The 15,704-nt window shown below is 41.6% G+C and overlaps 1 protein-coding gene across 1 annotated transcript; it reads left to right on the forward strand.

Annotated features, from left to right (window-relative positions):
* Positions 1–2,844: 2,844 nt before the first annotated feature.
* cnnm1 (cyclin and CBS domain divalent metal cation transport mediator 1) lies at positions 2,845–14,756 on the forward strand. Its single transcript, XM_028603827.1, has 10 exons — positions 2,845–4,309; positions 7,970–8,113; positions 9,287–9,427; positions 9,582–9,751; positions 9,997–10,096; positions 11,276–11,421; positions 11,895–12,138; positions 13,081–13,185; positions 13,943–14,044; positions 14,432–14,756. Exons 1-10 carry the CDS (start codon positions 2,863–2,865, stop codon positions 14,509–14,511), a joined length of 2,679 nt encoding a protein of 892 aa, XP_028459628.1. The 5' UTR covers positions 2,845–2,862; the 3' UTR covers positions 14,512–14,756.
* Positions 14,757–15,704: the final 948 nt, after the last annotated feature.

Below are 15,704 nucleotides of genomic sequence, written 5' to 3' on the forward strand. Positions count from 1 at the left end.
TGAGCAAGAAACACTTAAGTGTAGTCTATTTTGATTTATCCGATGAAGTCTCCTCCAGCGGTCAGTGTTGCGAGAAGTGGTCGTTTAAGGTCACTGCTGTCTAACAGATGCGCAGCAAACTACGTAAGAAGTCAATGTACCGATTGCCTGGTTTAATCTTTTCATGCCAGCCTACAACACCTACTCACGAATAGGCTACAATAAACCTCAAAATTATCTAAGGTGTTAACTTTTCATGTTTAACGCACGAAAGTTCCCATTAAACGCATTAAAAGCATCCAGCAGACTGTGTTTAGTAATGACGCATCTGTAAAAACTATTCTGATAATTCTTCAACTAAACGCGGAAAGGCAAATGGTGCAGTTTAGAGTCACTCCTGAGTGCAGATACACTTTAGAAACACTTGTGATACAAAGATGAAACCAGCATAAACAGTAATCCTGCAGCATCTTTTCTTCTTTATCCGTCCTTTCAGCAGATCAGCAGAAATCCAAGAGTCTGTTGCTTCATGTTGTAATTTTGGCTCAGCTAGACGTCATAGTAGACATGTGGTTTCAATATAACCCACGTTTTTATTTTCAATAGAAAGGTATTTAAATTTTATATATTTATAGGTTACGGGCTAGAGTTATTGAATTGGCTGTTAAATATTAAACTGTGCTATGACACATCTGGCATGTCACCGATAGTTTCTAAAAAAAAAAAAAAAAAAAAAAAAAAAAAAAAAAAATACTTTACCCTATCGAAACATCAATATAGTTGTATAATATTTCAAAAGGAAATTACATGTGTGTCTGTGTGATTATGTTCTATCGACAACTGTTGCACCAGCTTTATTAGGATGACCTCTTTTAGTGATCGAGGGTTTGAGGAACTATTGAAATGAAGGTTTTTAATTTTTTTCTAGACAGAGCTGAGGCTCAGATTTAAAATAAGTAAAAGTAGCACCATCACTGCACACACTTAGCTGGCCGGAATATTTTAAGTAATTACATGAAAAAAAGAGAAGATATAAAGATAAGATCCGTAGTTTTAAACGTAGGTTCAGGCAATGTTCCAATTTATTCCAGCAGCCTGTTTGGAATGTAATTATTTGATTGAACGAAAACCTTCTTATTCATGTGACACATGTTCAGTGGGAATATTCAGTTGCGTTGTTCTTCGGACAAGCAAAACATATTTTGTTATCAGTGTTGATTAAATTTAGTGTTTATTGTGGAATTTGATTTGACTTTGATTTTACGTTAGGGATACCCACGCTTATTTTTAGTAGGCTAATTATTATGGATTTGTGACACTGTAATAGTAGCAGGAATAATAGCAGGCTATCACTGTGGAATTGTATGGTGAAATGGATTAACTCACACATACCGACCAACTGCCATTAAGAGAAAGTAATATGTTTAGCCAAATACGCAGAAATGTTCTGTAGAGCATTATGAGTTATTTGCTTCTATTCATCTATTCTCTTTCTTTAAAGTTTATTTGGCCTGTGTGTTTCTGTTATTATTATTACCATCGACATATAGCCTATCAACATAAATACGTTATATACGAGGGAAAGTGCAGCTTTAATTTTTTAGAATAGCCTACATTCTCCGGCATTTTTTTAAGTTAGATTTTTTTTTTAATCAGTGGGAAAGAAATTTACTAAAACATATTTTTGTCCGAAGTTATGTGAAATGTTAAAATTGGATGATAGTGCTCTTGTAGATTATATCCGATGCAGGCAAGACAAAATTAAAGATTGTTTTTCTTCTTGTGTACAAGGTATTTTTTTCCAAATGGTATGGTGGATGTGTGACTGATGCAGAGCAGAGAGAGCGTGGAAGTGTTTAAGACTTGACAGGACCCAGTTCTCACCTTCCTACTAAATGCGACACGCTAATAAAGTGCCATTGAACTCTGCTGTATGAGTGCTTCACTTCAAGAGCAGCTGATCAATGTGCGACAACTAATGACTGTGATAATGATAACCTATTTTCCTGAATCTGAATTCATATTTAATCTTAATATTAACATTTCTACAGGTTTTTGGTGTGATTTTAAAGGTGCACGATCAAAATGTATTCTTCTAAAAATGTGTTGAGAGATTATAACAATTATTCTATTTGTTAAGGGACGCAAATTCTGAAAACAAAACTGTTATTTGATGACAAAAAAATAAATCACACACGTCATGCCGTGTATGAAGTCTGAGGTCTACTAGACTTCATGTATAATAGCCTACTACTACAGAATGGACTGCACTGAAACAGGTGATAATACTGCCATCTAGTGGATACATCAAAACAGCAACAGCAGCATATATTTGCGACTCCCAAACTAATATTGCCGCATAAATAAACTTTAAGATTGTGTTCATCAGAACTCGGCGATATGCTGTATATGGTCTAAATTATGTTTGTGGCGAGCCTCTACATAATGTAGGCCTATATGTGTTTTTCCTCATCACAATAGTTCAATGTTTGCTTTGGTATCTTTTTGTGAAATATTTGTAATAGGATATTTAGTCTATTAAGGGGTTTCTACAGTTGCAAGTGTGATTTGTGCTTGGTCGCGTGTGTATCACATTATTTATTAATGGCTGGGCATTTCCTGCCTTCTATTTTTAGAAAGTGGCAGAAAGCAAATAAGACAGGCCTACGTCACGGATTGTCATGTATATTTAAGGACTCTTGTGCACAACTCCTCTCTCTCTATCTCTCTCTCTCTCTCTCTCTCTCTCTCTCTCTCTCTCTCTCTCTCTCTCTCTGTAACGTACCCATCCTCTTCTGATATGGCCACCCAGCTGCTGCTCCATCCATCCTATCCGCAGACCACGTGACCCAGTTCTGCGTGTCCTTCAGTAGTTCATTCAGCATGATGGCTGCGGATGCTGCGGATGCTCTCTGCTGCATCCTGCATCCGCGCCAGCTCTCTCTCCTCTTTCTCACCGCCACCCTCTCCTCTCTGCCGGCCCCGGCAGCAGCGCTGCTCGGCGTCCGACCGGAAGACACCCAGGGCGGAGAGCTGTCCGTGCAGGATGGGATGCTGAGGGCGATCGAGGGGACTCGCTTCATGCTGAGGGTTTACTACCCCGCATCTCCAGCTGCGGAACTTCCAAACAGCCTGAACGTCAGCGGCAGACCTGACGCCGCTCCTGCCGCTCCGTGGATCGCGTTTATAGAGGAACCAGGTGGGGACAGTGGGGACACGGAGAGGCGGCTCTGGTCAACAGGGAATCCGTGTGAAGAGGAGAATGCCCGGAGTTCAGACATCGAGCTGCTGGGCTCTTTCAGATCCACCTCAAGTCTCAACTCAGTTTTGGTGGAGCTGCTCGCTAAAGACCTGCGCAGAGGGGATGTGATCAAATACTACTCCATGTGTGCGTTTGATGGAGTGAAATGGGAGCATTTCAGCACCAAAGACTTCTGGTTGGCGGTAGTGGAGAGACCTCCACAGGCAGATGTTTGGCTCCAGGCGGGTGTCTCGGTACTCTTGTTGGGTCTGTCTGCGCTCTGCAGCGGTCTGAACATCAGCATGCTGGCTCTGGACCCGGTGGAGCTGCGGGTCCTGCAGAACAGTGGCACAGAGAAAGAGCAGAAATACGCACGGAAAATAGAGTCAGTGCGTAAACATGGGAACTACATCCTATGCACCGTGGTGCTGGGCAACGTGCTTACAAATACATGCTTTGTGGTGTGGATGTGCCAGATTTTAGGAATGACTGCTCTCTCATCTGCCTCGTGCACTTTGGGGATATTCTTCATCGGCGAGATTTTACCTCACTCACTCGCGTCCAGGCACAGCCTCGCCATCGCCTCCAAGACCCTCTGCGCGACCCGCTTACTGATGCTAGTGTTTTTTCCCATCGCCTACCCAGTCTCTAAGATTCTGGACATCATGCTGCACCAAGAGATCAGCAACTTTTATACCAGGGAGAAGTTGGTGGCCATGTTGCGCGTCACAGATCCGTACCACGACCTGGTCAAAGAGGAGCTGAACATCATCCAGGGAGCCCTGGAGCTGAGGACCAAGACCGTAGAGGACGTGCTAACCCCGCTGTCAGACTGCTACATGCTGTCCTCGGACGCCGTGCTGGACTTCTGCACCATGTCGGACGTGATGCAGAGCGGTTTCACCCGGATCCCGGTCTACGAGAACGAGAGGTCCAACATCGTGGATATCCTGTTTGTCAAAGACTTGGCCTTCGTGGATCCTGACGATTGCACTCCTCTGAAAACAATTACTCAGTTTTACAACCACCCCATGCACTGCGTGTTCAGTGACACCAAGCTGGATGTGATGCTGGAGGAATTTAAGAGAGGTAACGCCACTTAGGTCTCAGGTCAGGTCTCACAAGTACTCCTTTGTTGCCTTCATAACTTAGAACTGAGTAAGAAGTCAGTGTTGAGCGTGTGATGCGCCATACGTAGACTATGTTCTGGAAAGGTATCAAGGCTACCTCCTGCCACATAGGAGGTAAATGTCTTTTGAAGTGACTGTGCATTTAAAAACCAAGTTTTCAGTGCAGAAGTCAAATGTATGCAGAGGTCCATTGGCTCACAGTGGGCCTGCCAGTAAAGCCCTTTGATCCCTAAAGCAGTGAGAGCCATATGTGAAATCTGATACAGTGTCACACAGTGAGTCTGGTTCAGCCAGAAGTTAGAGGCCAAGGACCAGAATGGGGTTATCTCAAAGAAAGTATGTGGTAAGTCATTTTCCCATGAACAACACTGTGAACTTTATATGACCCCACCAGCCCTGCTTGTTTCCCCTTTTCATAGTATGCCATGTGTATCGGTTATCAGATCCACACTTTACTGTAATGTCAAAAAGGAATTTAGCATTTGCCCTCACTAGAATGGCAGTAGAAGCAATGGATATAATCGCTATCTCTCTGACTCACACCTCTTTTGTCTGATAAGCATCTTTGCTGATAAATGCATAATTTCGCAGTATTACAGCATTCCCTCATACACAGGCCTCCGTTCACTACTGAGCATAAGTGTGTTGCCTCTCCCCAGGGACCCCATTCAGTCGCGATGATAACATTGAATATGACTCTGAATTGATGCCCTGCAGTGAACAGCTCAAACTTCTCCAACGATGGTGTCACAAGGTAAAATTGAGACATATGAGAGGCTACTGGAATGGCTATTATGTAAGGATTCCATTGGCATTGGCTTATGGGGGGGGGGGGGGAATTAAGATGTAAATCTGTTTCATTGACAAAGACAGCTCAGTAGATGTTGATCAGAGGCAGCAGTTGTCCGATCAGAATGTGAAAGGGGACACTGTGGTGACTTTGGCAGGGTCATACATTACATTGCCATTTACAGGTCAAGAGGTCTACTACAGCTTTATTTTGTTCAGGATTATAAAGGATAGCTTTGGTCTGACACAAATGATGGGCCCCTGTCTGACCCTGTGTGTGGCTACATTGGGTTATTTATAGATAAGGTTAGGCAAAAAGATGACATCAGGCTTGACTTTTAGATTGTTTGTGTGCACCTTAATTGTCAGCCCTCTGTGACTTTGAAGCTTCGTTCACTCTGTAGGTCGTCGCCACCTGCAGAGCAACCATGAATAATTCAGCTCCAACCTTTCCCCTCCTTCCTTCTTTGCTCTCATGGATTACTGGCTCCTGTTGTTCAGGAAGCCTGGCTGGGAGCTGTGGGGACGTCTCACTGAGAAGGGTGATGGGCTGAGACCTGGCCTGAGGTCTGTGTTATTAGAGGAACTTATGGAAATGTCAACAGTGAAGAAAGAAATGTAAAGGAGGACTGCAAACACGCTGTACAGGGGAAAATGCATACAAAAATCTTTTTTACCTTTCATACAGGAAGCAAGGCTCTTGACTTTATGCATGTATGCTTTCACAGCAGGAAAGGTTTATGAGCAACACAACATCTGCTGTAAATCTTTCAATTCATTGGGGTAATATATTCCATCCATGCTTGGAGAAGTACTGAAGCATATTTCTGAATTCAAAGTAGCAACACCACATCCAGTACTGCATTTTAAATTCTACAAGTATTATCAACAGTGTACTTGAAGTATTAAAGTACATGCAACAGTCTGTTGCTAAAAACCCAGCGTAGCTTACAGGTAGCCTGCAGATTCACTTTTCCAGACACCATAACCACTGGCAGAGTCGGATAGATGGAGAAACAGAACTGTAATAACTACTGCATAAACTGATGCATGTTTTCAAAGTAATTGTTAGAACTGTAATGGTATTATTAAGTACTCATAACGGTACTATATCGGCAAGTCTATGTAATTATTTGTACTTGTACTTAAAAAAAGTGGTATTGTGCTTCCCTATATTAAAGTTATGCAGAATAGCCCCTGTCAGTATTATTATGGTACTGTCAGGGGCCGTTCTGCATAACTGAAATGGAAATGGTGAGGAGTAGAAATATAAAGTAGTACAAGTAACTCAAGTGCAGTATTTGAGTAAATATTTAGTGACTTTCCACCCCTGCATACACATCATAAAGAAACCACATACTACACTAAACAATACACAAAATAAATCCAAACTTTGAACACATGCAAAATCATCAGCCAATGTAAGTTGTTGAGTGTGTATGTGTGTAAAACAGGGAGAAAGAAATAGCTGCAGAAAGATAAACAATGCATTATTCCCTCATATAGTATTGTATGGCTGTAATGGTTACTGAAAAGAGAGACAGCAAATATCCAGTCATGCACAATCATATGCAAACATATTACGCATTATAATCTAAAACAACACATAGACTAGAGGAGCCTGGGAAACTGGTGGAGCAGAAACATCCGCAAAAGGGGCATCCATGGTAGACACAGTTTCGCCCTGGGCATGTGTGTCTGCCTGTGTGAGTCTGGTGTGTGTGTGTGTGTGTGTGTGTGTGTGCGCGTCTCGTTCTGCACGAGTATTATGTAACATATGAATGATGTAATGCTGTGCCAGGGCACATCAGCAGCTGATGGCAAATCCACCTCTGACTCACCTGAGCTCTTCAGACAAGTTGACCTGAGTGCTGAGTACAAACTTGTCACCTCAGCCAATCTCACACAGCCAGAGTTTCATGTTTGGAGACGGCTGCCCATCAGTCAATCAGGATTTAGTTTTGGTCTTGTTGCAGTAGATTAAAGCATTTGATCCCCTGGCAGTGATCCCCTAAATCTAAAATTTTGCTCGAAGTAAGGTCGGAGACTGTTGAATTCTGTATTCCAGTGACATCGTAATAAATTTGGTTAGATAACTTATTCGGCGTAAGAAGAACCGTGACAATGACGGTTATGACGACAAAGCACACATTTCTATTAAATACATTTATAGCATATTCATTATTTTTTTAATATCTGTATTTTTGGTGAGTTGAAAATTAGAAACATCTATATGTATAACTAATATCATTGGTTTGTTAATGTGTTCATGGTAATTTCTTCTCTGCTGGTGATGGCCCAGTGTGGTGGCAAGTTTATTTTCTTGTCACTGGCCCGTTCCGGAGACGCTGTTGGCGAGCGGTTTCATTATATCAGGCAGGCTTGTCACGTTCAGCCTAACGCTTACTGAGAGGGAGCGCTGGGTTTGCTCATGGATGTGTAAAGTGTGCATGTGTGTGTTTTTAACAGAGGTGGCAGCAGCATGGACAGTTTAGGCAACACGTGCAGGCATCCCCAAACTGCTTGCGTAATCTCAGTGTTTACGTAAGGGCCCAAGTCTTCCAAACTGTCAAAGTGTCTTAAAACTACTTCACATTCAAACTCTAAGATAGATCTCTCCTGTGTTTAATGCCTCCCAGCTCCATCTGGTGTGTTAATGCTGATTTTCATCTTGACAGCACAGATCCAGTTGAAGGCTGTTGACTCATGTTGTTTGAATTTATCCAGAGACGTTGCCTCTCAACCCATTGCATGGGCAGTTTTTTTTTTGCATAAACTCTCTTTGTGAAAACATTTTTTTCTCACCCTTTTTGTTTTCTGATGAACACAGGTAAGTCCCATCTGGCTGTGGTGCAGAGGGTGAACAGCGAAGGTGAGGGAGACCCCTTCTATGAAGTGATGGGCATCGTCACCCTGGAGGATGTCATAGAAGAGATCATCAAGTCTGAGATTGTGGATGAGACAGACCTGTATAGTATGTATGATGCATAAACACTGATTATAAAGCTCAGAGTTTTCAAAGTAACTGTTGCATTAGCTGTGAATCAATTTAATTATATTTCCAGCTCCCACTCTGAATAGATTTTCCCTCAGTTTGTCGCAGCAGCTAACAGAGTTTGTTCAGCTCTGTGGTCCACAACATCACTGGGAAATGCTCAATTCAACATGAATGCAGTACAAAGTAATATTTATATTAGCATTTTAGCATTAAAAGTACATTGGAATTTCCTTTTCATCATCTCCTCTCCTGCTTTCTCATTAAACTATTGATCCCACGTTCTCTCCCCTGTTGTTCCCAGCTCCTCGCTGATGCATAATATAATGTGAATAAATGGCCCAGTTTCACAGATAATACCCTAATCCACTCATCTTTTATTGGCTGGAAATGCTCTCCACAGAGAGGAAGTCAAATGCCAAACTCTCCTCATGTAATATCTAATCTGGTCTGTGCTTTCATTTCACTCACTGAATTTTACTATTTACGAAGCCACAATTGGCAAAATAACTTCCACAAAATAAAACTCCCATAAACCATGAACATTACATTTTGAAGTGTGCTACAAATTTAAGTACATGCAGTCTGTGAAGCAGTCATTGGCGCACTTGCGTTGGTGTTCATAAACTCGTGTTTTGTGTGTGTCCGCATGTGCATAATTATGTGTGTGCATATACAGCACAGGGGAGCTAATCTCTCCAGACTTTGCACTTCAGGCATTTATAGCTTTATACAGCTGTTCCTGCTGCAGCTACTGTTTATGTAATGGGATATAATGTGTTTAATGCTCCTCACAACTGCAGAGAATAAGTCAATTTATCAATCAGAGGTGGATCATCTCAAGCTATCTGCAGCTGTAGATAAACTTACTAATAAATGTGTAGGGTTTGTTAGCATGCAATATCAATGGCTCCTTAAAGTAGCTTCTAGTAGTGTTTGTTAGTATGCAGTATCAGCGGCTCCTTAAAGTAGCTTCTAATTCCTTTTAGTGCCAACAATACTTTATTTATGTGGCTATCTGGTAAGGCAAACCAAATCAGTGAAAGAGTAACACCTTTCCCTCCCTCAGCTATTATCAGAGCATATATGAAATGTGAAATCCGACTGCATAACTTGCACCTTATATGATTTGCAATCTGTATGCGTTTGTAGCTGATAACCGGACCAAAAGGCGAGTATCCCACCACGACAGGAAACAGCAAGATTTTTCCATCTTTAAACTGGCAGAAAATGAGCTGAAGGTGAAGATCTCACCCCAGTTGCTGCTCGCAACACACCGCTTCTTGGCAACAGGTAGCATTGTATGTGTGTTCATGCATGTGTGCATGTACTGTATGCATTAGTATTTGTAGGTGTACACAGTGAGAGGCAACACTGTGTTCTTTCTTTGACTCCTGTTTTGGTGTGTTCTTGTGTGTGTGTGTGTTTGTGTGCAACTATCTTGTAGAGGTGGAGCCTTTTAGGCCGTGTCACCTGTCAGAGAAGATCTTGCTGCGTCTCATCAAACATCCCAGCGTTGTGCAGGAACTCAAGTTCAACCCCAAGAACAAACACGCTCCTCAACACTACCTCTTCCAGAGAAACAAACCTGTGGACTACTTTGTCCTCATTCTGCAGGTAAATCACAAACTCCACTGCTGCGTTTTTTTAGCCTGATGATAATAATATTAAAACTAATGACAGAAGTTGCAGATGAACTATAAAAGCAAGCTATAATCACTTTTGTGCTTGATGTTGTTATAATTTCAGTGTTTTTCTGCATATGTCCTCTGTGGCTCTATTAGATGAGTGATCAATTCAGTGTGTATGTCACACCATGAGCTCAGAGCTAATGCATGTAAATGTCTGTGTTGACGTTGCAGGGACGGGTGGAGGTAGAGATAGGAAAGGAGGCTCTCCGCTTTGAAAATGGAGCGTTTTCCTATTATGGCATGCCAGCACTCATCCCGCCCCTGCCTATTGGTAAGTAAGTGCACACATGAAGCAATATAGATCAAAATCACAATGAGGGTGATGATGATGACAACAGGCACAGTTCAGCAATACCAATCATAAAACTAATGCAGTGCTGGTGGTGGTGGATGTGTTTTTGCTGACTAAATCCCGCCCAGCGTCTGTATAGCGTCAGCCTGCAAGAGCAGCAGCAGCCATGGGAAGTAAGTAATTAAAAGAAGTGATTTTAGAGAATTTCCCAGTGGAAGGACATGACCTGCAAAGGATTAGGCCTAAATGAAATCCAGCTAAGACTGCGGAGCAAGCAGAAAGCCCATCTTAATAATAATCGGCCGTCGGACAGTCTGGCGAGGTCAGTGACTCGAGTCTGTTCTGTGTGTTCCGTGCCGTCGTCCAACGGAAGGGCCGTCGGCCTTCATTTTGGCCGATTTGACATGTATAATCAGCGGGGTGAGCACTGCATGGCCTATTTCTCGCTTAAAATGTTTATTTTTCATTTCATTCAATTTCAGATATAGAAATAGTTTGTTAGAAGAACTATTTGAGTACAATATGAGATTGTATTCTGAACAATCCGCCATGACAGTCTGGCTTTGAATTTCCGGAGAAGCCAGACCCACGTGACACTTTCGTCCAATCAGCTGCCGGTTTTCATTTTGGGGAGACAATACAGATTAGCGCCGCCTGCTGTTATGGATACGTATTACGTCTCGTCGCTATGGTGTGTTCCAAGGCACTTTTTTGACCAACTCGGGGAGACTGATCAGTCCAACTGCCGTTTCTGCCGAGGGTCAGCCATCTGGTTGATGTGTCTCGACCTTTACTTTCTCTCTCACTCTCTGTTTCTTGCGGTGGTTGTTTATATATTTGAAAATCCCTTCATAGGACATTAAAGAATCCAGAATTTTCTCTTACGCAGCTGCAGAATTATCACATCTCAAAAGAGCTGTTTTTTTGTGTTTTACTTTACTTACTTTAATAGTTTTGGATACATTTTTATGCTCATTTTATGAATTAAAAAATACTTTCTAATTCTGAGAACACACACACACAAATATAATTAAAGTATTTTGAGTATTGAGTATGTTGATAGATTTGGGGGTGTTAACGTTTTTTGTCCTTTCTGAGTTTTTAACCCAATAGCAATGATGTGTGTATGAAATGTTTTCCCTCTTTTGTTCTGTTCAGGTCCAAGGTATAGTTCTCGGGGCAGTGGTCTGAACCAATCAGATTCATTACTGAGTGGGGGCAGTGTGGGTCAGCTCACTACAGGAGGAGGGGTCTACTTGCCAGACTACTCAGTCCGACAGCTTATAGACCTGCAGATCATCAAGGTTACAAACATGAAACACTAAACACACAACACAGAAACTATGAAAAAAACATAATGACGGCTGTTATTTTAATCTCAATTAAATGTATAATTTCCTGCACAGTGAAGCTAAAATAAATTGGGAGCACAATCAAGCAACTGCACTTTAAAACTCCCTCCATTTAATCTTCAAAATTCCCGAAAATGCAAACTCTTCCTCTGCTGCAGCGTTTGTCTTTGATATGTCCTAATCCCTGATTCTGACTGAAAACAGACATCCTGACTCTCACTCTCCTCTCCATACACCCTCTTTCCTTTAATCATTGGGGATAATTGAGGTCTATTTCAACCATGAATATTTGAGCCTTATATAATGGATGTGCCCTCTCGCTTCACCTCTCCTTCCCCTTTCTTCAATACAGTCCATGTTAGAAGGTATAAAGGCAGCCATACATGCACACACAGATCTAATACTTGCTTTCTGTATCCCAACAGATCACCAGGAACCACTACCAGAACGCTCTAATGGCCACCAGGATGGACAGCTCCCCTCAGACACCAGACCCGGTGGACCCTGATGCTAAAGAGCGGCCTGCAGTCCCAGAGGCCCGCTCACACAGCATCGCCCTCCCCCTCACACACACACACACTCGACTGGGGCTGGCACGCCTTGCACATCTCCATCCCCACGGTGGCCTTCGCAACACCTCCCAGCTCAATGAAAGAAACCGTATTGTTCGTAAGTTTGTTAGTTTGGACCTCCCATGTCTTTTAGATGTCAACATGTGGGATGAAAATCTTTTGGTACCTGACATCACCATCTCTCCTCCATTCCCTCTCAAATACATTGGTTTATTTTTAACATTTCCCTTGCTCACTGGCAGGATTCTACTTTTGCACTCACTGGTAGTCTCTACAGATAAGAGCAACACCAAAGCTCTGAAATGTAAATGACGATCTAGCTCCATGAGGCTCACTATCAATTTCAGGATTCATAAGAGTGGTAGAGAGTTCTTTTGAAAAGGAAGAAATAGAGAAGGTTCAAAGGATCAAACACACTGTTTGGAGTGCTTTGTGGGTTAGGGGCCAGAAAGCTGCTTGACAGGAGCAATACATGATTAATGTAACTATCTGATAGACTGGTCAGGGCAGACAACCTGAAATTTGATGATTTAATTTTTTTTGTCTAGAATATCAGTAAATAACGAGTCCTATGAAAAACTGGTGCAAATGTGGCATCAACCAATCTGTACTGGTTTCAAGGCTTAAAGGATTTCCCACATACCATCTGTCTTACGCTGTGTGCATCACGCCACCCAGTTTGTGTGTTTTTGTGTCATTAATAAAAATCACTGGACAGATGGTTCTGTTGGTCGTCAATAAAAAAAGTATAATCCAGTTATATACCACCAAGTTTTATGTTAAATCACAACACCAAAGATTTCACCAGTTAAATCTTCTCCACTGGTTGCAGCTCATCTTTAGATGGAATTAAAACCTCAGACTTTTAACTGACCGTCGTATTTAACTTCTTACTGGACCCTTAAAAAAAAAAAAAAAAACACTGACTGATTAATAGCCAGTTCTCTACCTCCCTCTACAGGCTGAGCTACAACCAGCTGCTGTTTTGTGGCTACTTGCAGTTGGACTAAGTCTGATTGTTCTAATTCTCTCTTCACAGGCAGTAAATCTGATGGGCAGAGGAGTCCAAATGATACCGTGTTCCTCCGCATGGATGATATTCCCTACATCCACGAGGACCGGCCGGAAAATTATGAAGACAATGGTGAGCGTTGCTACATGCATCTGTATAAAAAAGGCTCATGGAACCTAGATTATTGTCTCAGTTAAAACTCAACAATGACCTTCAGTTGGTTCCTCTGCAAACAATGTCCAGCGACTTTAATCTTTTTCCTTTTTTTGTGTTTGTTTGTTTCATAAGTACTCAAGGTACTACATTGACTTAGATGGTTAAAAAAAGGTTGCAAAATGTATAAAGAAAACATGGTGGTAAATAAGGGTGAACAAGCATGCCAGTGCTTTTCTTTGAAAGGTGTCAGGCTGTGCAATTAAATTACATCAAAGAATTATGAAACATTGATTAAAGAAAAATATAACATTCTTCCTCCTACAAATGAACAGTTTAATCCCCATGGGTAAACCGTTTTAGCTTATGGTGACTAATATTAGCTTTATTATAATATAATATCAATAGATTTTGCTGTGTAACACGTTACTGAGTCACATTGCTGAGTTCATGATTCTTCTCTACTTTTTCTACTGTCACACTTAATTTTAGCATGTCATATTTCATTTGGTTTCATTACAAAACACACCGTTCCTCACCAGGGGATATGGTTGTGGTTTCCTTCTCGCAATCCCATTCTACTCACTCTCACTTTTCCTACTGATGCTTTTAAAGTAACTGATTTTATCTTGTAGGCTGTATACAGAACATATGACTGTAGGTCTGGGGGTTATTTTGCTCCATCTACTCCATCTGCCTGTCTCTACTCTCTCGTCTCTTAAACGTTCTCTTTCAGATGTGCCCACAGAGTCTCACCCCTCCACCTCTCCCCTCATCAGCTCTCTGTCTCTGTCCAGCTCGGAGGAGAACATTGGGAAGAAGCTATTGCGTAAATTGAGTGAGTGAACCATTTGTCGCAAACAAGCGATGCAACAACACACACCCACACACAAACTGTCAGACATGAACAAACTTCTTTGTCAGACATAGCAGTGTCGGTTGTATCTTAGCAACAGGTCGTGTCCCTCGCTGCAACCTACTCCTTTTCAGCCGAGCAGATTCTCCAGATGCAGCTGTTGGCTCAGATATGATATGACTCATTTACTTTAATTTACATGTTTGATGCAGTAGCTGGGTTGCTTAGTGCTGCTGACGTTATTTCACTTAATGGCAAGTGTGAGGTAATTTAAAAACAATCATAACAAAGCAAGATAAAACTGATGCAGCTACAGTTCAAGGCAGGTGTTTTAGCCAGTAATGACCTGCCTTTCTCCTCTGTTTCTAGGTAACAAGAGGAGGAAAAAGTCTCGGGACGGAGAAAAGAGTTTGGAGGAAGGTTCAGAGCAACCAACAGTGACGAGCTAGCGCAGTGACACTGAGGAAGAGGGATGAAGCTTCTTCCTCTTAATCATTCACTGGTTTTCTTTACTAAACAACCACTCCCCTCATAGACTCCCTCCATGCTCTGACACAACTCTCACAGGAAACTGAGCCATCTCATGTGATGTAGCCACCAGTTACACTCAGGTCCCCACTGGCACAATCTGTCCCACCTCTGCCTGACTTCACACCCTTAAAGTGATTGCTGACTATAAGCAGGACAGATCTGGAAAAAAAAAAAATTGGACAAATCTAAACATATTGGATTTATCCAGCTTTACACTGAATGGAGGTTTTCATCAGGTTTTATAGTAAATGGAGAAAACCTCGTCAGGTAACCTTTTGATGGTAGCTTTATCCATAACTTTAACATTGATCTCATTTAAGCCATCTGGACTCTACAAGATCTCTCAATCTGGAGCCCAACAAGGTCCTTAGGCAATATCTGAGCCAGCTTCGACCTTTTACTTGATCAAACAATCAATACAACAGTTTTAATTATGCATTTGTTATTATTATGAGGCAGTTCCCATATGCTGAATATGTTGTTTGCACAGGGAACTGTCCTAATGTTGCCATAAGGGGGCCACCTACTGCCAACAGTAACAGACACACTAGCCATCGGCAAAAAAAAAAAAAAAGAAGCCACAAGACAAGAGCACAATTTTTACGCCAGATTAAATTAACACAATTTTGAAAAAGCCATAAATTAATTCTCAGCTTATTGTATACACTGACCTCTTGTCAAGTTTAGAGGGGTATGCGCAATTTTAAAAATACCAATGCTTGAAATAACACAATTTCTTACCTGATTTTTACATAGAAGTTTTAGAACTACCAAAAGTAATTTGAACATAGCAATTTAAGTCATTTTACCAACTGTAATAGTCTACCACACACACACATGCATACTGTACATTCAGTAAATGCATCCTAATGCATGTGTCCTACATATACGTCTGGTATGTCTTCCCATTTAAGCATTCCCTTGTCATTGCATATGTAGCTGTATATGACACAATTTTAGTGTTTCTATCAAGCAAACACCCTCACTTATTCACACTTTCCCTTGATGTTAACACCTTTGAAAAAAAAAATTAGCCTTTGTATGATTGCATTCAGTAGGACGTATAGGGGCAATCAACTTCATACCATTAGCTACCATATTAGCCACTTTT

This window comes from Perca flavescens, chromosome 17, assembly GCF_004354835.1.
Source record: "Perca flavescens isolate YP-PL-M2 chromosome 17, PFLA_1.0, whole genome shotgun sequence".
Taxonomy (NCBI): Eukaryota; Metazoa; Chordata; class Actinopteri; order Perciformes; family Percidae; genus Perca; species Perca flavescens.

Excerpts from the sequence above, each read along its gene's own strand:
- cnnm1 (XM_028603827.1), top strand. The coding sequence starts at position 2,863 with ATGATGGCTGCGGATGCTGCGGATGCTCTCTGCTGCATCCTGCATCCG. Across the intron at positions 10,097-11,275 it reads CATCCCGCCCCTGCCTATTG|GTCCAAGGTATAGTTCTCGG; the intron begins GTAAGTAAGTGC and ends TGTTCTGTTCAG. Across the intron at positions 13,186-13,942 it reads GGAAAATTATGAAGACAATG|ATGTGCCCACAGAGTCTCAC; the intron begins GTGAGCGTTGCT and ends GTTCTCTTTCAG.